This window comes from Giraffa tippelskirchi, chromosome 6 (assembly GCF_054371585.1).
Source record: "Giraffa tippelskirchi isolate mGirTip1 chromosome 6, T2T-mGirTip1v1.2.pri, whole genome shotgun sequence".
Classification (NCBI taxonomy): domain Eukaryota; kingdom Metazoa; phylum Chordata; class Mammalia; order Artiodactyla; family Giraffidae; genus Giraffa; species Giraffa tippelskirchi.
In genome coordinates, this window is record NC_137280.1 from 1,114,147 (window position 1) to 1,135,630 (window position 21,484).

Genomic DNA, 21,484 nt, shown 5'->3' on the forward strand with positions numbered 1-21,484 from the left:
TGGAAACAACAGCGCAGCCTTGGGGCAGAGTCCTGGTTCCGCCCGCAAGAGATCGCTGAATCCCTGGGCTGCTTTACAGAAGTGAAACCCCCAAGCAATGGAGGATGTTAGTATTCTTCATGCCAGAGAAAGCCACGTCTGCTATCCTCAAGGAGTGCCACCTGAGGCCAGAGTATAGCAGTGTGAGCACAGAGGCTGCTCCTAACCAGCAGCTCTGCCCTGGAAGCACTGCTGTAAATCTCCCCACCAAATCCGCCCTGGTTAGGACACACAGGTCCTTAGGGCAGGAGCCTACGGTGCCCCCGTTTGCCTGGCAAAGGAATAAAGCTATTCTTTTCTACCTCACCCCAAACTCTGTCTGCAAGATTGGATTTGGCACTGGTGCGCCGAGGCCAAGTTTGTGGCATCAACAGCACAGGCCAAGAAAGAAGACAACGTGCCAGGCAAACCAGGGCCCGCACGGTGGGGCGCTAGGAGGAAGCCTTGGAAGGAAGAGGCAGGCAGTGGTAGATGAAGCAGGATGCGGCCCTCCCCAAGTCACCAGAGGGGGGAAAATCAAAGAAATCCAACTCAGTGAAAGACACAGAAAGAAAAACAGGAAGCAACAAGACCAAAAATGCTCAATAGGAAAACAGACGGCCCAGAAGCCGTCAGATGTATTAGGTCTGCGTCTGCGCACCGTGTGCCAGAGCCCGGGTGGGTCTCAGGGCGGGACGGTGCCGCACTGAGCACGGCTGAGCCCCGGGCTGGGACGGAGGCCCCGTCGGCTCCGAGCGGGCCGGGGGCTGCCACACGCCTGCATCGAGAGTCCGGCGCCCCCGCCGCCGCGTCCCTCCCGCCGCCCGCGCACCGGGCGCTCAGGGCGCGGCTCCGTTTCGAGCCGCAGGCCCAGAGGTGACGGGCCGTCCCCGGGTCCGAGGCCGTGAGCTGCCAGTCTCGGTGCGCCAGCCCCTCGTGCTGCGGCGAGCTGCTCGCACCAGCCTGCCCGCCGGGCTCTCTCCGGGAGGTGACAGAGCCCGCGGGTCGGCGTTTACTGCTCCGGCCGCCTCCCGGGGGAGCGCTCCCCGGGAGCTGGGGATGGCGGGCCCGCCCGCCGGGGCCGGAGAGCCGGGAGGGGACGGTCCGGGGTGGGGGGGTCCCCGGCGGGGGACGGTCTGGGGGGCGGGGCGCGGCAGCCTCTGCAGGCTTCTCGTCTGGGGAGGCAGAGGGGCCTGGGGCCCGTCCACGGGGTCACTCAGAGTCCGGCACTGCTGGGCGGCAGCGCGCACGCGGTGACAGGTCAGAGAGTCGCTCAGGCGTGTCCGACTGTACAGTCCATGCGATTCTCCAGGCCAGATTCTGGAGCGGGTAGCCTTTCCCTCCTCCAGTGAATCCCCCAACCCAGGGATCGAACCCAGGTCTCCTGCATTGCGGGCGGGTTCTTCACCAGCTGAGCCACCAGGGAAGCCCTCCAGGTGATGAGAAATTCATGCATTTACGCGGGCAAAACGCATTATGTCAAGGCCGCTGTGCTGACGGCCAGGAGGGCGGGGTCCCCGCGGGAAACGGGGCGCGGGGCGCAGCGAGGGGGCGGGGCCGGACCGCCCAGTCTCCCCCGCCCCCGGGGTCTCGGCCCCGCCCGGAGACGCCCGGCCGCTGGGCGCGCCTTTGCCGCCGCCCCGCCCCGTCCTGGCCCGGCCCGCCCGCCCGCCGAGGCCGCGCTTCTCCCGGCGCGCTTTCCCCCGCGCCGTTTGCCGTGTCGGGGGCTCGGCTCCGTCGCCCCCCGGCCCCCGGCGGCGATGGAGAGGACACGCGCCGAGGTGGACGCGACGCTGCAGATCGCCAAGCTGGACTCGGCCGAGCTGCTGCCCGCCGCCCACTGCCTGCGCTTCGGGCCCGCGGCCGCCGGCGACGTGTGCCTGCTGGAGTTGGAGCCCGCGCTGTGCGGGCGGCTGCGGGCGGGGCGCAGGTGGGGAGACACGAGGGGGTGCGGAGAGGACCCGGGGGGCGGAGGGCGCAGGTCGGGGGACGGGGGACACCAGGGGCTGCAGAGAGGGCCCGGGGGCGGGGGGCGCGCAGAGAGGAGCACGCGCTGCGCTGGCGGCTGCGGGCGGGGCGCAGGGTGGGGAGTCCGGAGAGGAGCCCCCGCGCCCCCTCGCCCGGGACCAGCGGGGCGGCCAGCCCACCCGGCTGGCGGCTCGGGCCGCGCTGACCTCGCAGCCCCGCGGGCGCGAGTCCGGAAGCGGCGTCCGCGGAAGTCGGGAGGTGTTCCTGAACCGCGCGCCCAGGCCCTGCGCCTAGCGCCTGCGTTTTACCGAGACGCCCTGCGATAGTGTCAACATTTACAGAGTTCCTCTCGCCTTCTCCTTAGGTTTATTTTACCCAGGGTGTAGCCAGGAGTTTGGGGGAAGAAGTTTAGAACTGTTTTTTTTTTTTTTTTTTAACAGATTTGGTAATTGTGGAAGGCCCTCAAAAAAAAAAAAAAAAACCAACAAACTTGCGCGGGGTCACTACTGAGAATCTGAAGCTGTTTTCTAATTCTAGGTCCGCTACATATTTGCTGCAAGACCATGGGTTAAAAAACATACAGGAGAAGTCCATTCTCTGTCTCAACTTTGTGCAGTCCCTGAAAAGGAGGAGTTAGCGGTTCTTGTTTAATTCTCTTCTGCACCGTTGTTCCTCTAACACCTGTATTTTATTATATAGTTGTGGCTCAGATGGTAAAGAGTCTGCCTGCAATGCAGGAGACCCTGGTTGGGAAGATCTCCTGAAGGAGGGCATGGCAACCCACTCCGGTACTCTTACCTGGAGAGTCCCATGGACAGAGGAGCCTGGTGGGCTACAGACCATGGAGTCTAAAAGGGTCGGACACAACTTTGACCCTTGTTATCTTGTAGGCTTTTAAAAATTGGGGGACTTCCCTGGTGGTCTAGTGGCTAAGACTCGGCGCTCCTAAGGCGGGGAGCCTGGGTTCAATCCCTGATCAGGGAGCTAGATCCCACGTGCTGCGACTAAGACCTGGTGCGACTAAATAAATATATTTGTTGCGACTAAATAAATATATTTGTTTTCTTTTTAAATTATGCTGCCTTTAGGCTGTCTTTCACTTCTTACTTCAGTCATCGAACGTTATCATAGGCTAGTCTCCAGATGCTAGCAGTAAAGGATCTCTCGGGGAACTGAGGGACAAGCATCACTGTGGGTTTTCACCCCAGCTGAGTTGGCAGGACTTTGAGAAGAGACTTCAGGTGTGAGCACCTGCTTTGTCCAGTTATAGTTAATCTAGCTGGCAAAAACCAGAATGAAAAGGTGTGTTAAAAATTTTTTTCTTTTTGGTGAGGGAAGGGTTTGTTGTTTTAAACAAAATATTTGAAAGCAGAGATGGTGCAATGTGGACATATATATTAAGAGTAGGTACTTGGGACTATTGAATGTTGTTAGCACCAGAAAGCTTTAAAAAAAAAACTATATTTTCACTTAAATGAAGGATTAGTTTTTTTAAAAAAAATTCAGTCTTTTAGTTCAGATTTTTTATTACTTATTTAAAAGAAGTGAATTGGATACAGGAAGATTAAATATAGACAAGGAAGAGGGCTAGAATCAACTCCGTTTTTGTCATGTTCATTATCTTCGTCATTTATTTTTCTTCCCCCTTCTCACCTTTGACCCTCCCCTCTTCCTTCTTCTTGCGTTTTTCTACCTGTGACCCCTTGTCAGAGACATCGTTTACTCTAGTTTGTAAACATATCCTTTGCACATTTTTCTTTCAGCACTGTGGCCTTCTTTTCTCATGGTCCCAGTTTCTTTGCAGCATAGGTGATGATTAGGCCAGGATGTGGTCATTTGATGGTGAGGGGTTGCTCAGGCCAAAACACGAAGGACCACTTGGGTGGGTACCACGGCCAGCATCATAGTCCTCGTCAGGGAGCTTATTGGTAATGCAGAGTCTTACGTCCCATCCCAGATGAATTGCATCCTGAGCTGCTTTTTAACAGGGTTCCCTAACATGCATACTCATAAGTTTGAAAAGGATTGCTTTAGCGATTTTAGAAAGTTTTGACGTCTTGACTGCAGGTTATGGATACTCTTCCCAGTGGTTTACAGAAAGATGCCATGTGGTAACATTTGGCCTCTTTGGATTTTTTTTTTTGCCTGTATGGAGTTATTTTTCCTTAGTGAGTCTCAGTTGGCCCAGTCCTTGCCCTGTGGAGCCCATCATTGTGGGAGGGTTGTGAGAGGAGGGCCCAGACATGGCCTCAAGACTTCGTTGTAAATTCTAGAACCCTAGAGGGTTTGGCACTGTGTGATGAAGCTGGCATCGGTGTCCCAATAAGCCATGGCTTGTCTTTTCCCGTTTTCCTGCAGTCTAGTGATTCGCGGTGATAAGGATGAGCAGGCCGTTCTGTGCAGTGAAGACAAAACATACGATTTGAAAGTGGCAGACACTTCCAATATGTTGCTTTTTATTCCTGGTTGTAAAATTCCAGAGCAGCTGAAGACGGAAGAAACACACTGTAACATTATTCACACTGAGGTACTGTCTTCTATTTCCTGATTTATTTGAAAAAGACAACATGCCTTTAATTGAAAACTCAAGGTTTGGGGCTTCCCTGGTGGTCCAGTGGTTAAGATCCTGTGCTCCTGTGCAGGTGCCGTGGGTTCGATTCCTGGTTGGGGAACTAAGATCTCCCATGCAATGAGGCCAAAAAGAAAAAGAAAAAAAACTAGAGGTGTGAAATGTATAATCACAGAGAATCTGAAAATTTCTCTGATGAAATTGGAAATTTCTCAGCATTATTTTTGCTTGTTTGGAGTCATGTAAAGTTGTCTTTATTTTCCCAATGTGATGTTTAAGTCCCAAATAAGCTGACCATTTTCTGTAATATAGAAAAGTTACTATTAGGTGACTCATTCTAAAAGTTTTACCTATTTTCAGGGAGTTTTGCTGTGGATAGGTTTTGAAAGGTGATTCCCTCAAACTATAACTAGTGCATTAGGTGACGTAGGGAAATGAAAAAATACGTTTTTGAGGGAAGTGTGTTTCTCACCTTTGAAGTTGGTTTAGTTCATTACTATCCATAGCCATGTATAACAAACTCTTAATTACTTTGGAGAATACTGATGGCAGATACCAAACAAAAGTTTCTATCCTGGCTGGATAGTTACACATATACAGTCAAAGCACCTTAATTCTCTTAGATTAACTTCAGACCAACTACTTCCTAAAAACAGAATTGGAATAGAAATAAGGGAAAATACTGGGACACTTGAGTGGTTCATATGATATTGCTAGAACAGAGGAACTGCCAGTAAATATTGTACTTTGGTTTTTGTAGAGTTATGTCTTTGATTGTAATGAGCTAGAAATTTTGACTTTCATCCTTTTGGGAAAGCTGTTGTTTTTTCATCATATGCCTGTCTTGTGGGTGTTTTGGAGAGGGTATAACAACAACCTGAGTACCTTTGAGCTCTTCTTACTAGAGTTCTGTGTTCTGGGACCGAGTAAAACTCAACAGAGATCTGCTAGCCAAAATCTTTGGTTGCACTTCAGATGCTTAGAGGCTAGGTCAGGAATGCACCTGAGCAGAGCAGGCTGGCATTGATAAATGGCAGTGGGTGCCCAGGCTCGGGTGATAGGGAATGGGGGTCTGTGACAGAGTCTGTGACAGATCGGAGTGCACAGGCCTCAGGCAGGTAGGTGGGTGCTTCTTGGCCTTCTGGGAAAGCCACCCAGCATTGCCAGATCTTCTGATTTCTTTTGTCCAAGTGAAGCTTAAAATTTAAGTTTTAGGGGGCAAAATCTCCTTATTTTTCCATGTTGGCAACCAATCAAAAGTCCATACTAAACTTCCTTTTCTCCCTCAACACAAAAGCGCACACCGACATCTGTGTGCTGAGTCCAGCCAGCAGGGCGCCTCTCTGTGAGCTGTGCGTGAGCTCAGTAGTCTTTCTGTTTTGGTCCTTAAGCTTTGCTTATACTCAGCAGCATCTCCACCAGGCTCTGGACCTTGTCTTGTCTGTCACGGCTTCTACTGGTCTGAGAGTGGATGTGTCCCCTGACCTTCCGTGTTAGAGCTACAGTGTATGCCAGAGACAATCCATTTCAGCCTTTTTCCATTTCTTTCATGTGAAACAGTTATTGAGCACCTACTAAGTGCTGGTGTTGATTGGGCAAATCCTGGAGATTCAAGAGAAGGATAACAGCAATTTATCCGTCATTTAGCCACTATCACCTGATTTGAGTGACAGGCCTCTCTAACTGTTTCTCAAGTCCAGTAAGGAATTAGTTGCTGTTCTACTTAGTAGAAGCTCTTGCACTGAATAGAAGTCTTTCTTTTTAACATCTGCTGAATTTTAGCATCATGAGCAACACACAGCAAGAGTGCCCCCCTTCACTTTAACATCTAGGCATAATTTGAAGACTATGATAATGTCTCTTCTTTACTTTCTATTTTTCAGCCTAAATATATTCTTTCTCTGTTGTTTCTACCTGGTTTGCAGAGTTGTCACCTTCCTGGTTGTTCTTTTCTGGGCACACTCTTTTAAGTTTCCAGAATACACTTGAGATGTGGAAGGCAGGAGGAGGAGGGGGCGACAGGAATAGATGGTTGGATGGCATCACCAACTCAATGGACATGAGTTTGGGTAAACTTCGGGAGATAATGAAGGACGGGGAAGCCTGGCGTGCTGCAGTCCTTGAGGTTGCAGAGTCGGACATGATTTAGCCACTGAACAACAGTGACAATGGAAGCTTATTTATCCATTCTCATTATGTTGGCAGTGTCTTCTTGATTGAGGTTTAAAAAGATGTGACCTGCAGATGTGTAGCCATCTCAAGCAGATGGCTGGATGAACACCTTCTCGGCAGAAAGCAGAATACCTTGGCTCCCTTTCCTTGCTTCTAATGGAGGATAGATATATTGGATGAAATTTTGTATGAAATTTTCTTTTAGAATGGCCCCTAAAAGATTATGATGTATTTGTAATCTCTAGATCTTTGGTTTTACTAACAATTACTGGGAATTAAGAAGATGTAGACCTAAACTAAAGAAGTTAAAGAAACTTTTAATGGAAAATACCTATGAAGGACCTGACACTGAAAAAGAAAAGGATTCCAGTCACTTAAAAGTAAGACTATTATTTTCATTTTTTTAATTGGAATTTTAAAAAATATAGCTATAGTGATGTTAATGGTGACATTCTTTTTAAAGTTCATATTATGAAAATTTCAAACATACCCCAAAGCAGAAATACTTGTTGACCATTTATCAATATTTTGTCAATCTCATTTCTTCTGTCCCCCTAACGCCTTCCACCATATTTGTATTAGAAGTTCAACTGATTGACTTTTTTTCTTTGCCACAGCTTTATTGAGATCTGATTCATATACCAAGCAATTTGCTTATTTTAAAGTATGTAATTCAACAGCTTTTAGTGCATTCAGAGTTGTGCAATCATCAACTTGATGAAGTTTAGAATATTTTTATCACCCCTCCAAGGAAACTGTATACCCCATATCTGTTCCCTCTCAGTCCCGCCTTTCTCTCCTCTCTCTCTCCCCTCAGCCCTGACCTCTCAGTCCGCGTTTCTCTCTCTCTCTCTCCTCAGCCCTGACCTCTCAGTCCGCCTTTGTCTCCTCTCTCTCCTCAGCCCTGACCTCTCAATCTGCCTTTCTCTCCTCTCTCCCCTCAGCCCTGACCTCTCAATCTGCCTTTCTCTCCTCTCTCCCCTCAGCCCTGACCTCTCAGTCCGCCTTTCTCTCTCTCTCTCTCCTCAGCCCTCACCTCTCAGTCCGCCTTTGTCTCCTCTCTCTCCTCAGCCCTGACCTCTCAATCTGCCTTTCTCTCTCCCCTCAGCCCTGACCTCTCAATCTGCCTTTCTCTCCTCTCTCTCCTCAGCCCTGACCTCTCAGTCCGCCTTTCTCTCCTCTCTCTCCTCAGCCCTGACCTCTCAGTCCGCCTTTCTCTCTCTCTCTCTCCTCAGCCCTCACCTCTCAGTCCGCCTTTCTCTCTCTCTCTCTCCTCAGCCCTCACCTCTCAGTCCGCCTTTCTCTCCTCTCTCTCCTCAGCCCTGACCTCTCAGTCCGCCTTTCTCTCCTCTCTCTCCTCAGCCCTCACCTCTCAGTCCGCCTTTCTCTCCTCTCTCTCCTCAGCCCTCACCTCTCAGTCCACCTTTCTCTCTCTCTCTCTCCTCAGCCCTCACCTCTCAGTCTGCCTTTCTCTCCTCTCTCTCCTCAGCCCTCACCTCTCAGTCCGCATTTCTCTCTCTCTCTCTCCTCAGCCCTGACCTCTCAGTCCGCCTTTCTCTCCTCTCCTCTCTCTCCTCAGCCCTCACCTCTCAGTCCGCCTTTCTCTCCTCTCTCTCTCTCTCTTCAGCCCTGACCTCTCAGTCCGCGTTTCTCTCTCTCTCTCCTCAGCCCTCACCTCTCAGTCCCGCCTTTCTCTCTCTCTCTCTCTTCAGCCCTGACCTCTCAGTCCGCCTTTCTCTCTCTCCTCAGCCCTGACCTATCAGTCCGCCTTTCTCTCTCTCCTCAGCCCTGACCTATCAGTCCGCCTTTCTCTCTCTCCTCAGCCCTGACCTCTCAATCTGCCTTTCTCTCGCTCTCTCCTCAGACCTCACCTCTCAGTCCCGCCTTTCTCTCCTCTCTCACCTCAGCCCTAGGTAGCCACTAATCTGGGTTCTGTCTCTATTAATTTCCTTCTTGTGGGCATTTTGTATGAATAGAATCAGATAAGTGGCCTTTTCTGGCGAGGATCTTTAACCTAGCATGGTATTTTCAAGGTTCAGCCATTCCTTTTCATTGCTGAATGATACCACATCTTCTGGGTATACCATACTTTATGCATCTATTTATCAGTTGATGAACATTTGGGTAGTTTCTACTTTTTGATTATTGTTGATTACTTATGAATAACACTGCTGTGAACATTCATGTACAAGGGTCTAGTGAACCTGTGTTTTAATTTTTCTTGGAGATGTACACACACACACATACACACGAGTGAAATTGGTGGGTCCTATGGTCACTCTATATGGGCTTTATATAGAACGTTTATACAGAAACCCCTTTGCCAGTTTTCAATTGGGTTACTTTATTATTCAACTGTTGGAGAGTTTTTTATGTAATCTAAACACAAGCTCTTTGACAGATAGAATTTGCAAATATTTTCTTCTATTTTATGAGTTATCGTTTCACTTTCTTGACTTTTTAAAAAAAAATTGTGGTAAATAAAAGTACAGAAGTTTTCATTTTGATGAAGTCCACATAATGTGTTTACATTTTATTGCTTGTGTTTTTTGCATCATATCTAAAACGATTGCCGCATTCAACATCACAAAGATTTGCTCTGTTTTCTTCTAAGATATTCTTTGATTTTGTCTAGTTATCATTACACAGTAACTAAAGAAATTAAGCTATAGATGTTGCCTTATCTGTTCTATGTATTTATTCCCTCAAAATTCAATAAGTTTGAAAAAAATGCTTTGTCCTAAAATGCGAGTTTTGTTTGTTTGTTTGTTTGTTTCAGTATAGGACTGAAGATTTACTTGATCAAGTTCAGGCAAGCGAGGAAGAAATAATGACCCAATTACAAGCTCTAAATGCCTGTGAGATTGGAGGTAGCATTACTTACTATTATCAATAATGGTGGAATTGGGCATCATATGAGAGAGAGAGGGTTTTTTACATCTCCCTCTGTTTATTGCTGTTGCATGCTATGTATTTAATCCTCTTCTGGTCTTAGAGATGATGGTATTTGTGTTTTGGGGTGTGGGATAGAGACTCCATGTGATCACCTTTAACAACAACGTCAGTCTCTGACCAGTGACTTTATTCACTCCTTACAGGCCTTTTCCTTTGGACTAAGTGGTAATAGCAGAACCACATTTGATCAGGAGAGGCCTTAGATACCAGGTAGTCTATTCTATTTTAATAGGTGAGGAAACCAAGGCCTGGGAAGGGAAACAGAGCCTGGTCCAGGGCTCCATGTCGAGATAGTGAGAGGATGAGGCATCAAACCAGGTCCTTGAACTCCTGGTTCAGAATTAACTCATTGCATTTCCAAACTGCTTGGAAGATGTATTTATTCTTGTGAGCACTCAACATGCTTTTGAATAAATGTGGAGTAGTTTATATAATAAACCTGTGTAAAAGCAGTAGCAGCAAGAGATTGATGGAGTAGCCCAGCAGAATCTTCTTCAGCGCTTTGACTTTCTTCTGGTCCGGAGTGGTGGAGTGGGAGCTTTTCCCCCTACCCTCCCCACCCTCCACGTCTGGGCCTACATTAATACTTGAGTAGACGTTTGTGTGCCTTTCTCAGCTCTCTCAAACTTGCCCAGAGAAGCAGCTTAATTCTGCACCCATGTGTTAGGAAGGAGGAAATTGGCATGGTTTGGTGGGTGCACTTTTCAATTTACTCACAATCTTCCAAGCAAGATTAGCTTCTATGATCAATTCTGCTGAGTAAAGCTGCTGCACATGACTTTAGAACTAACTGGAAGCACTTAGTTCTTTGTTGTGGTTCCTTGAGTTTTTAATTGTGGATGCCTGCTTCTAATTACTATGGTATAGGGATACCATGAATATTAAGGTTAAGAATAGAAAAATGGATTTAATGCAGCCCTCTGCATTCTTTGTTTATTGCATGGGAATGGATAATATTTTGGTGTGAGCATGGGGAGGTGGGATGCATAGGTTTTTTTCCTAGGTTTCTTTTTCAATTTTGCATCACACATTCCATGCTTTAACATTGCTTTCATTTCTTCAGAATAAGAATAGGAACATTCTCCCTTGGGAATGATGGGTGTGCACTTGATTTGTTTCTCCAGGGATGGTGGCAGTGCCTTCGGTTATAAGATGGCATTTCATAATCTTTCATAGGGATTGGGAAATGTATCTGGACACCCAGCCTTTGTTTTGCTGCTGGTCCACATCGTACCTGAGTCTGTTATCTCTTGAATGAACTAGACTTATTTTTTAAAAACATATTTATCCTTTCATTTGGCTGCCTGGCGTCTTGGTTGCTTGCGGCGTGTGGGTCTTCACTGCATCTTACAGGGTCCTTCGCTGTGGCGCACTGATTTTCCAGCGGCGCTGCTCGCGGTTCGGCAGTTGGCGCACACGAGCTCTCTCGTTGTGGCTAGTAGGCTTAGTTGCTTCTCGGCATGCGGGATCTTAGTTCCCCCGACCGGTGATCCATCCCACATCCCCTGCATTGCACGGCATATTCCTGACAACTGGACCACCAGGGAAGTCCTTGAACTGGACTTCTTCGTGAGCACGAGAACGGCTCTCCAAGGTGGCTGGAGGAGGGTGTAACCATGACAGTGCGCCGGCGCAGAGGTTACCGTGTGGAATATCCAGCCCGCGATCTTCAGCTCATTTGTGTGACCTTCTAAGATAACTGTACCAGCTACCGCTTTCTCCATTTCCATTTAGAACAAGATTATTATGAGATAATTGAGGATTAAAGCACTTGAAAAAGTCAAAATGTTGGTCATGTGGAAAGTACTCTTTAAAAACCACCTGACCTCGCTTGACAGTTTGCAATGATTGGGAGAAAAGCCGAAACAGAAGCATTGTTTATAAAGAAAGCTAAGACTTATCATGTCTCTTTTTTGCAGTGGGCAAGAGGATACTGCTACTGTATCAGTCTTATCAGTCAATTCATTTGTTTAAATTAAATTTGTTTAAATTAAAATGAATGTTCTTTGGTAAATGTAACTTTGGGAATTTATAGGTTATTGGAGGATTCTCGAATTTGATTATGAGATGAAACTTCTGAATCATATAACTCAGCTTGTGGATTCTGAATCTTGGTCTTTTAGCAAAGTTCCTCTGAATACATGCCTTCAGGAACTTGGACCATTGGAGCCAGAGTAAGTATTGATTCCCCATCCTTCCAGATTTTCTTAAGGGAAAGAAAATTATTATCCAGGGTAGGACTAAACCCAGGGCATAAACTATTTATATTTTAATATCACATAGAAATCTAAAAAATATACAACTAAAAAGGACTTGGGAATTTTGGTCACTGGGGTGAATAAATGTGTCACTTTTTTTCCCTGCCATTAAAAATAAATAATTATATATGTTATTTTATAATAAATTATGCTCAGATGATTTATATAAAAATATGTAACATGGGGCCTGGCACATCGTAGCTTTCCAGTATGTTTTAGTTTTTATTTTTTAAAGTTTCTTGGCTGCACCACATAGCATGTGGGATCTTAGTTCCCTGACTAGGAGTCAAACCTGTGCTCCAGGGAAGTCCCAGTATTTCAAATTTATATCTTAGTTTATATATAGTTAGCAATCGTGTTTGAAAGTTAATGTATAAAATTGTGAAAACTTCAAATAAGCGTTTAAAATTTTTCAGGGAAATGATTGAACACTGTCTTAAATGTTATGGAAAGAAATACACAGAGGAAGGTAAGATTGGGAGAATATTTTAACGGGTGTTTTAGCTCTTGGTGTGTGAAACTTGCCATGCCTTTTGAAGTGTCTTCCTGTTAAAACCAAGATCTCCATGGGGAGTGGAGATGAGTGGTGTGTGATTCCTTCTGAGAATCTGCACTGAGGAAAAGGGGACGGTAGTACAACTCAGGAGACAGTGTGAAACCATCTGCTACCCTTTCCTTAGGTGAAGTTTATTTTGAATTGAGTGCAGATAAGATATGCAGAGCTACAGCACAGATGCTACTTCAGAACGCAGTGAAATTCAATCTCGCCGAGTTTCAGGAAGTGTGGCAGCAGAGTGTTCCAGAAGGAATGACAGCTAGGCTTGATCAGCTTAAGGTAAGGTGGCGACATGATTACCTCCATAACTGAGCAGGTTACGAGGTGAAATGAAGCCTGTATTGGAACTGAATTTGGAGACAATTTATCTTCCTACCTTAGGAGTGCTTCTAAATTCAATCCATCACAAAAGTCCTTTAAAAAAACAGAAGGCAAAAACCCCCAAACTCCACTTAATTGAAGTGTAATTTACACATCATAGTCTGCCCCTTTGTAAAGGATTTGTAGTAAATTTAGTGAGTTTCCAGCCACCACAGTCTAGTTTTACATTTGTCACCTCAGTGAGATCGCTCAGGCCCATTTACAGTTAGGTTGATGCCTAGGTTTCCCTTGGGCTTCCCTTGTGGCTCAGCTGGTAAAGAATCTGCCTGCAGTGCTGGAGACCCGGGTTCAAGCCCTGGGTTGGGAAGATCCCCTGGTGAAGGGAAAGGCTACCCACTCCAGTATTCTGGCCTGGAGAATTCCATGGACTGTATAGTCCATGGGGTTGCAAAGAGTCAGACTCGATTGAGCAACTTTCACTTCCTAGCTTTCCTGGAATAGTGGAACTTAGAGCAGGTTTGGGCAACAGACACAGTGAGTTCATATATACGTTCAGCTAAAGAGGTCTGGTGCTTGGACAAGGGGTTTGAGTTGAAGTTCAAATATCACAGTCATTAGCAAGTAAGTAAGTGGTGGCTGGAGTCACAGATTTAGAGGCGGTTACCCAGGACAGTGACAGCGAAACAGTTAGAGGGGTGGTCTAGGGGCCCAGGGAATTACAACATCAGGTCAGGAGAAAAGGAATGAAACAGTGATGCAGGCTTAAAGAGGAAGATGTGATCAATACTAATGAAGTAAAGGGGGCTACTGAGATGAATCCAAAGAAGGGCCCATGGGTTTGGTAATGACAGGTCACGGTGAGCTTTAGAACTAGAGCCTTTTCACTAAACTGGTGGTGGTAAAAGCCAGATTCTGGAAGGGAAGGGAAGTGACTGCTCAGAGGCGCTCTCTTTATGAAAAAGGCTCTTGTAAGCTTCTCAGCTTCATTATGCTGAGGTTTTAAATACCTTGGGCTAAGCTCAACATAAAAGAATGGGTCATTTGTTCTTAACATTACACCATACTTGAGCTCTCCTTTTTCTCATTTCATACAGGGTTTGGCCTTGGTAGATAGACAGTCAAGACCGGAAATCATATTTCTGTTGAAAGCTGAAGACTTACCTGAGGGTGATCAGGAACGTTTCAATAGTCTGTTCTCTCTGAGAGAGAAGTGGACAGAAGAAGATATTGCTCCATATATTCAGTAAGTAATTTATTACAAATAGATTTTGAGGATTATTCTTTTTGTAACAGGTAGCATAGGGTTTTGGTTTTGTTTTGTTTTGAGTCTTCCCTGATGACTCGGCTTCCTTCCCAGCTTTCTCAAGTTCTGGCTGGCTCTTATCATTCTCCATAGTAGTGATCTGGTTGGTGGGGTGGGTGACATCTCTTCCTTTCTGCTGTGTCTAGAATCACTTCTCTGCTCTTCTTGCAAACTGCAGCTCTCAGAGGGACAGTCTGCTCTGTCCCCTCCTGTGACTCTAAGGCAAGCACCCCTCTCTGATGGCCACCTTCTTTCTCTCCTGCTGCCTTAGTTTAGAACATTTTGGGAGAAGTCAGAATTCGTAAGAACAAGTTCACCCTGTAGTCACTGCTTGCAAGACTGACCCAAAATCCACTAACAAACCCTACCACTTCCTCACTGTGTCTCATACTTCTTGGGGCCTCTCTCTTCTCTTTACCCAGCCTCAGTTTTCTCATATCTCCCATGGGGTTAAATAATACATGACTGATACTCTTACCATGAAGTTTGGAGGTAATACATACATGTAATGTATCTAGCTCAGTTATGGCTTAGTAACCTCTCTTTACACTTATCTCTCCCACAAATGCATGCCCTTATGTTTGTTGGAAAGGTGGACTTAGGGGAGAGAGATATAAAGAACTAGTGCTGTAAATATTGTGTTATGTTCCCTAGACTATTTATGATGTTCATTTTTTTTTGTTTTATTTTGTTCATTAATTGTTTTATCATTCCGCAGAGATTTGTGTGGAGAGAAGCAAACCATTGGTGCACTGCTCACAAAATATGCTCGATCTTCAATGCAAAATGGTGTTAAAGTTTATAATTCAAGAAGACCCATTTCTTGAAAAGAAAAACAATAGTTTTTTCTTTAGGACTAAAGTTGCTGGATATAAGAAAGTTTTTTTATGTATTTGTATTGCAGACTTTGAAAAACCTAATGCTTTGAGGCCTTTTCTCCTCATCTTAAGTATTTTAAAACTACTGCTCTTTTTTCTTAAAGGTAATAGGATATTTTATGTCTTTCAGTATGTTTCATGTACACAGTGTAAACAAGGACAAAAGTGTTATTTTCTATACTTAGTATATCTTGGTAGTCTATATGAGTTCATTTATAGAGTAACAGGTTTGGTTTTTTATGTTGAAAATTTCATTTTTTTAATTAGGATTTGACATTCTAGTCATTAATAAATGTGAAAGTTTTCGGAGAACTAAATAGTAATAGTTTCCTAGAAAAGAATTATTTATTTACTTAAATATCATTTCTCAAGGGAGTCCCCCTCTACTTTTGACCTTCCACCAAAACAGGAAATCACATGATGCTATCAGTTATTTAAAGTAGTTGTTTGTATTGATGAAATTGGCTTGATAATGGCTCCTGTTCACCTGGCTGCTGTAGATGTGATTTCAGAAAGACAACAGCGAGTAGTCCTGAAGAGAGATCTTAGTTCCCTGCCCAGGAATCAAATCTGGGTAGCCTGGATGAAAAACCGAGAATCCTAGCTGCTAGTCCACCAGGGGCTAGAAAGTGAAATTGAAAGTGTTAGTCACTTAGTCTTACCCGACTCTTTGAACCCATGGACGGTAGCCCTCCAGGCTCCTCAGTCCCTGGGATTCTCCAGGCCAGAACACTGGCGTGGGTTGCCATTTCCTTCTCTAGGGGATCTTCCCAACCCAGGGATTGAACCCAGGTCTCCTGCATTGCCAGTAGATTCTTTCCTGTTTGAGCCATGAGGGAAGCACCAGGGGCCAGAGGCAAGAAGTCAAGTTCCTCTGGCTCTTGCCTCCTTAGAAAACAGAAATGTTTGGAGGAGGCAAAAACTGTAAAAACAGGTACAAAGTTTATTTTCAGAGATACAGCATAACAAGTGGGGGAGCACAGGGAGAAACAGTTGAAGACAGAATAAGGCAGAAATACACACCAGGAAAGAAAGGGTGTGGCCGTCCTCCCTCATGAGGAGGAGCACAGTGAAGGTGACTTGAGTCACTTCTATAGGACAGCTCTTCCTGGTCTTTGGTTTCCTTTGGCCAATCTTCTTCTTTCCCCACATCTGTCTGTTCCAGGCTGCTCCCTAACGTGCATGTGCAACTTTCTGCTAAAGAAGGGTTTCACCACAGAGACCAGTGCGGGTATTGGTGCCCTGCCTCCCTTTTTTACCTCCAAGGAGCCTTTTTGCACCTGTGCAGTCAGGAAGTTTCCTTGACCTCAGAAATAGTCGTCTTATCTCTAGTCAAGCAGAGCTCAGCTTCTGCCACTAGCTTTGTCCTCGGAGTGTGGGGAAAATAAAGCTTCAGTCTTTCTCCACTGGACAGACACCAGCTGCCCAGCCCAGGGGCCCGTCTACCTCCTACCTCAGATATGCACTTTGGGGTGAAAGTCTGTGTACTACTTCACTCTTATTTGCCTCTCATTCTTTCCTTAACCCAGTGACCTCTTTTTAACCCAGTTGCATCTATCTTGTTAAATATTCTCCATCTTCCGTGCAAAATGGTATTTAAAAGTTTGTAATTCAAGAAGACCCTTTTCAATACTAATCCCCTGTGAAGAATACTAACAATAGTTTATCTATAATGAAGGATACTGACACAGGTAACACTCAAAAACTACATGTAATTTCTGGTTTTGGAATGCCTGATAAAATTATTTTACATCTTTATTTTCCTAGTGTGTTTTCCTTTAGACCAAAGTTCAAATTAACTTTAGCTAATGAGCTTGCCATCAGGACAGTTGGAAGGGTTAAACCTGGTCCAAAGTTAAAAAAAAAAAAGTTAATGGATAATCCACAATTAATCAAGAGTTACCGGTCACTGGAATTTACAACCGTTTTATTCTCATGCACATGAAATGCAGATGACTTCAAAATACTCCGGTGTTTCAGTAATTCTGCATCTGTATAATCCACTTATTTAATTAATTAAATTTTCAATAAATACCGAGGCAGCAATGCCTAGTGAGGACTCGAATTCGAGTTAGATTCCTTGAGGTGTAGTCTTGTCTTTTCAGCCTAAGTCACAGCTCCGGTGAGTTACGGGTTCTTTTTACACAGCGCCCGGCGGGACGCCGCCTGGTTTCCTACGTCCCCATGCTTTTCAGCGTTTGCGCTACCTCTTTATTACTCTAAAATTTAATGTTTCGCCTTTCCTTCTTGCTGTGCTCGCGTCAGCCACAAAATATCCGTCAAGTTTCCTCAATTTCAGCAGTTCTCTGTCAAGTTTCCTCAGCTTTAACAGTTCTCAGCCGCCATCTGCATATTAAAAGGCAGGCGCAAACTCCGGTGCTCGCCAAGCCCCGCCCACGGCCAACAAGACTTCCGGCTGTCGCCTCAGCACCGCCCTACTTCCGCTGGCGTCAGGGGTCAGAGGTGACGAGAAAGATGTCGGCTGGCGGCCGCTGTTGGGCGCTGCTGAGGGGAGCGTCTCCGTGACAGGCACTCGGCGGAGACGACGGACGAGCCGAGTCCCCACAGCGAGTGTAAGGGGTGGTCGCGGTGGATCGGGCAGGGCCGGGCGTGGTGCCCAGGGCGCTCTCGCCGCGGGCCGTGACTTTTGGGAGCGTGCGGGAACGAAGAGCGTCGGGTGACCGAGGCCGGTGATGCCCCGACGCCGCCCGGGAGGCCGGGAAGCCGAGCTCCGCGGGGCCCCTTCATGCCGCCGACTGGCTCTGACCCCGCCAGAATGAACCGGAAGAAAGGAGACAAGGGTTTTGAAAGCCCAAGGCCGTATAAATTATAAGTATTTTTTTTCTTTATCTCCCTTTCTTGGGCTTCCCGGGTGGCTCAGACGGTTAAGAATCCGCCTGCAATGCGTGCGACCTGGGTTCGATCCCTGGAGGAGGGAATGGCAACCCACTTCAGTATTCTTGCCTGGAGCATCCCATGGACAGAGGAGCCTGGCCGGCTACAGTCCATGGGGTCACAGAATGGACACGGCTGAGCGACTAACACTTCTTCTAGGTTTGGTTTTCATTAGTTACAATTAATCAGTTTCAGTGATCGCTTGAAACTGACTTAGTGGGCCTGGAAAGCCTAGTGGGGAACTAGAAGCCGCCCACAGTTTTGTAGGGCGAAAATGTTTTGAATGACAATGTAATTTCAGCAGATTTACTGCCCCTTGCAGTTTAATGTACCTTTTTCTTAAATTGCATTTTTGTCCAAATAAAGTTATTTTCGTGGCTGTTACTGAATTTTAAATGAACTGCTGCTGCTAAGTCGCTTCAGTCGTGTCCGACTCTGTACGACCCCATAGACGGCAGCCAACCAGGCTTCCCCGTCCCTGGGATTCTCCAGGCAAGAACACTGGAGCGGGTTAGTTACCCTAATTTCTAGGGTTTTAACATGAAAGATAAGTATGATTTTGAGCAGCTTAGAACACAGTTCTTGTTTACACTAGGATTGAATTATGCATTGTTTAATAATTGAAGTATTTTCTTTGTTCTTTAATGTACAACCCATCAGGTCGTCTGCATCAACAACATAAACTTCCAGAGAAAATCTGTTGTGGTAAGTATATTCTTAGCAATTATAAGCAATAACAACACCATCCTTCACCGTAGTTAGAAACTTTCCACTGCAGGTCATGGGTTTTGAGAATAGATACGAATTAGAATTCAAACGTGTATGACTTCAAGAGCCATGGCCTTAATACTATACTGGCCACCACCTCCATTCTCCCTTTCCTTTTTTCCTGTTTTCTGATTAAAATTTATTTTAATATGTTGTGGAATATGAAAGTCTACATTACCAAACATTTTGGATTTGTGTATGAAACAAGAATAAGTCCACAGCGAGATTTTTTTCTGTGAAAAAATTAAGGTTGATGCACACACTGACTTATTAACTTGACTATTCAAAGGCTGCTTTTGTTTTCTGATTTTTGCTTGACCTTGTTTCCCTGGCATTGCTTTGTAGTAAAGTTCTAGATACAGGTGTTTGAAACCTAGTAATTGCCCCCCGCCCTCCCCCCCCGCCAGTTTAGATGTATGGATTGTTATATCCATATGGATTGATATATATGCATGTATATATCCATATATGATATATATCCAAATATCCATATGGATTGATATATCTGTTCTAGGAACGCCGTTGATAGCCTGAGACCCAGGGTTATAAATCTACGGAGCTCCCTTTTCTTCTATTTTCCATTTCCTCTTTGTGCCTCTCATTTGACCGCCCTGACCAGGAGCCAGAAGGCTAGTGCCCAGTTAATGCATCTTCTTGGATACAGAGTAGGGTAGAGGCAGATTAGGACGGGCAAAAGGAAGATACCTACAACAGTCTAACCCCTTTTGCCCCCAGATCATCCTCTCAACACTTATGTTTAGATGACACTGTTCCCAGCCTAAGGAAGTCCCATCAGCTGTTGTAGCATTAGCTACGTTGTGGCATTAGCTAACTACCTGTTTTTTGTAAGTAAAGTTTTATTTGAACACAGCTACACCCATTTATTTATAAACTGTCTAAGGCTGCTTTGTACTCTTGCCTGGAAAATCCCATGGACGGAGGAGCCTGGTAGGCTACAGTCCATGGGGTCGCTAAGAGTTGGACACGACTGAGCAACTTCACTTTCACTTTTCACTCTCATGCATTGGAGAAGGAAATGGCAACCCACTCCAGTATTCTTGCCTGGAGAATCCTAGGGACGGCGGAGCCTGGTGAGCTGCCGTCTATGGGGTCGCACAGCGTCGGACACGACTGAAGCGACTTAGCATAGCATAGCAAGGCTGCTTTGGAGCTACAATGGCAATGTGGGATAGCTATGAAACTGTGAGGCCTGTAATATCTATTTAGTCTCTGGCCCTTTAAGGAAAAGTTTGCTGATCCCTGAAGTAATCCATTTGTGTGAAGAAATGGCAGTTTCAGCATTTTTCCCACCTGAAATATTAGCTATCACCTGTAGTGGAAGAAAGTTGGGTAAAATAATGTGAAAATTAGTTACTATAGCCTTTGCTTTCCTCAGTTGATATCAGGGTCAAAGTTGATGTACACAGCTTTCTTATTCTTCCACCTATTGTATTTTTTTCTTTCCTTTTGACAGCATTGCTTTTGGTCTGTCGTAGACCTTCATTTTGCATCCTTGCTTTTTTTGACTTCATTTGGGTTGTTTCAGTTTTCCATTGATTAGGACTATTCGTCAAGAGGACCTCAGAGGCCTTCCATTGAACCCTCTGAATTGCGAATAGAATTCTTGCTTCTGTTGTATAACAGAATCTCAGTTGCTGCTAGTCTTTCAGCCAGGATGGTGACCCCTTTCTGTGCCTGTTGGTTCAATGGCATGAGAAGCCCGAAGTGGTTTAGTCTCAGCTTCCAATTTAATAAAACCATGGCTCCGTGCCCTGGTGGATGCATTCCTCCTTTGGTCACTAGGCTTCTTAACACCCCCAACCTGAGGTCTTCAAGACAGGAAGCAAAATTCTTTCAGTGACTTTTTGAAGCAGTAGTGAACATAGTCACTCCAGCTTTTGCCCCCTGGCTCCCAGGTCTGTTTGGCTATGGAGAGATGACTTAATGTTATAATATCGTTCACTAGGTTAGGATGGCCTCCTCTTGGAGGTCTCGGTTGGTGCTGTAGCTGAGCCTTCAGCAGTTGGCCATGTTGGCCACTTCTGGATGAGAGGACAAAATAAATTTTGCATGTAAAGTTTGTGTGTAAATTCTGCCACACTTTTCTATACACATGGATGTGTGTATGGGATAGTATGTTGACATGGATGGCTTTTTGTAAGTAAATTGTATTAATAGGGAAGGAAAATCTAGAGTATGTGTCTGTTTTTTTTATAAGGATAAGTTACTGTCTTCTCCCTACGATACCAGCTGTATAATGTAGTCATTTTACTACTGAGTGACTAACTGATGCTTCCTGGGAAGATCCCTTGTTAGAAGCTTATTTTGATCCTCTGCTGTGGGGAGGTGGGCACTCAGCATTGATGGTGGCCAGATCAGGCTTTGTTGAGGGCAGAGCATGTTGCTGGGTTCGTGTGTAGCCTCCATTCCTGCCACCATGACCACTGCAGGTATTAGCAGGGTGGCTCGGGAAAGAGTCTGGGGACATCTGCTGGAGAGATAATCTTGCCAGTTGATTTTTGTGGGCCCCCTCTGCAGTCTCTGAGGATGCCTCTGTTGGTCATTTATGTAGTAACATTTTCATATTATACCTGCTCTGAGAAATTCACGTGTACACTTATTTTCCCATCACCCTCTTATTTTCAGTCTTTTAGTATTGTTCTTTACACATTCCTAACCAGCTGGCCAACCTAGCAACTGCCCCTGGATCCCTGTAGAAGTGTACTTGGGGACATTTCTGCTTCTATAAACACTGTACCCCCTGTTCTGTTTGCCAGCGTCCTGCCCTCAGTAGGGTTTTCTTCCCTTGTGTTTCAGGACTGC

At 45.7% G+C, this 21,484-nt stretch overlaps 2 protein-coding genes across 29 annotated transcripts in view; both read left to right on the top strand.

The window, feature by feature from the left end:
• The first annotated feature begins 687 nt into the window (after positions 1-687).
• DSCC1 (DNA replication and sister chromatid cohesion 1) lies at positions 688-15,315 on the top strand. 5 transcript variants are annotated; one of them, XM_081504885.1, is made up of 10 exons: positions 688-939; positions 3,075-3,288; positions 4,345-4,513; positions 6,973-7,107; positions 9,507-9,597; positions 11,718-11,856; positions 12,357-12,409; positions 12,621-12,775; positions 13,912-14,060; positions 14,839-15,315. In XM_081504885.1, the coding sequence occupies exons 2-10, from the start codon at positions 3,281-3,283 to the stop codon at positions 14,945-14,947; spliced, it is 1,008 nt and encodes a 335-aa protein (XP_081361011.1). In that variant the 5' UTR covers positions 688-939; positions 3,075-3,280; the 3' UTR covers positions 14,948-15,315. The 5 variants fall into 5 exon arrangements, with proteins under 5 accessions (XP_081361011.1, XP_081361012.1, XP_081361009.1 ...); XM_081504886.1 differs by lacking the exon at positions 688-939 and adding an exon at positions 1,685-1,966; XM_081504883.1 differs by lacking the exon at positions 688-939 and adding an exon at positions 1,685-1,948.
• A 2,142-nt stretch (positions 15,316-17,457) lies between these two features.
• The window catches only part of TAF2 (TATA-box binding protein associated factor 2), a 92,626-nt gene continuing 88,599 nt past the window's right edge, over positions 17,458-21,484 (top strand). For 12 of the 24 annotated variants that reach the window (XM_081504837.1, XM_081504824.1, XM_081504829.1 and 9 more), the window contains exons 1-2: positions 17,458-17,831; positions 18,554-18,598. Coding sequence is in view for 11 of the 24 variants with exons in the window: in XM_081504822.1 (XP_081360948.1) it covers positions 17,745-17,827; positions 18,544-18,598 (138 nt within the window). In the remaining 13 variants the exon portion in view is untranslated. Of the gene's footprint in view, positions 17,832-18,543; positions 18,599-21,484 lie in introns of all 24 variants that reach the window. The other 12 variants (XM_081504822.1, XM_081504827.1, XM_081504814.1 and 9 more) reach the window with 2 other exon arrangements.

Bases quoted from the DNA above. Each gene is read 5' to 3' on its own strand.
- DSCC1 (XM_081504881.1), top strand. From the start codon at position 1,779: ATGGAGAGGACACGCGCCGAGGTGGACGCGACGCTGCAGATCGCCAAG. The intron at 4,514-6,972 runs GTACTGTCTTCT...TGTAATCTCTAG, and splicing joins GTAACATTATTCACACTGAG to ATCTTTGGTTTTACTAACAA. The intron at 11,857-12,356 runs GTAAGTATTGAT...AAAATTTTTCAG, and splicing joins CTTGGACCATTGGAGCCAGA to GGAAATGATTGAACACTGTC.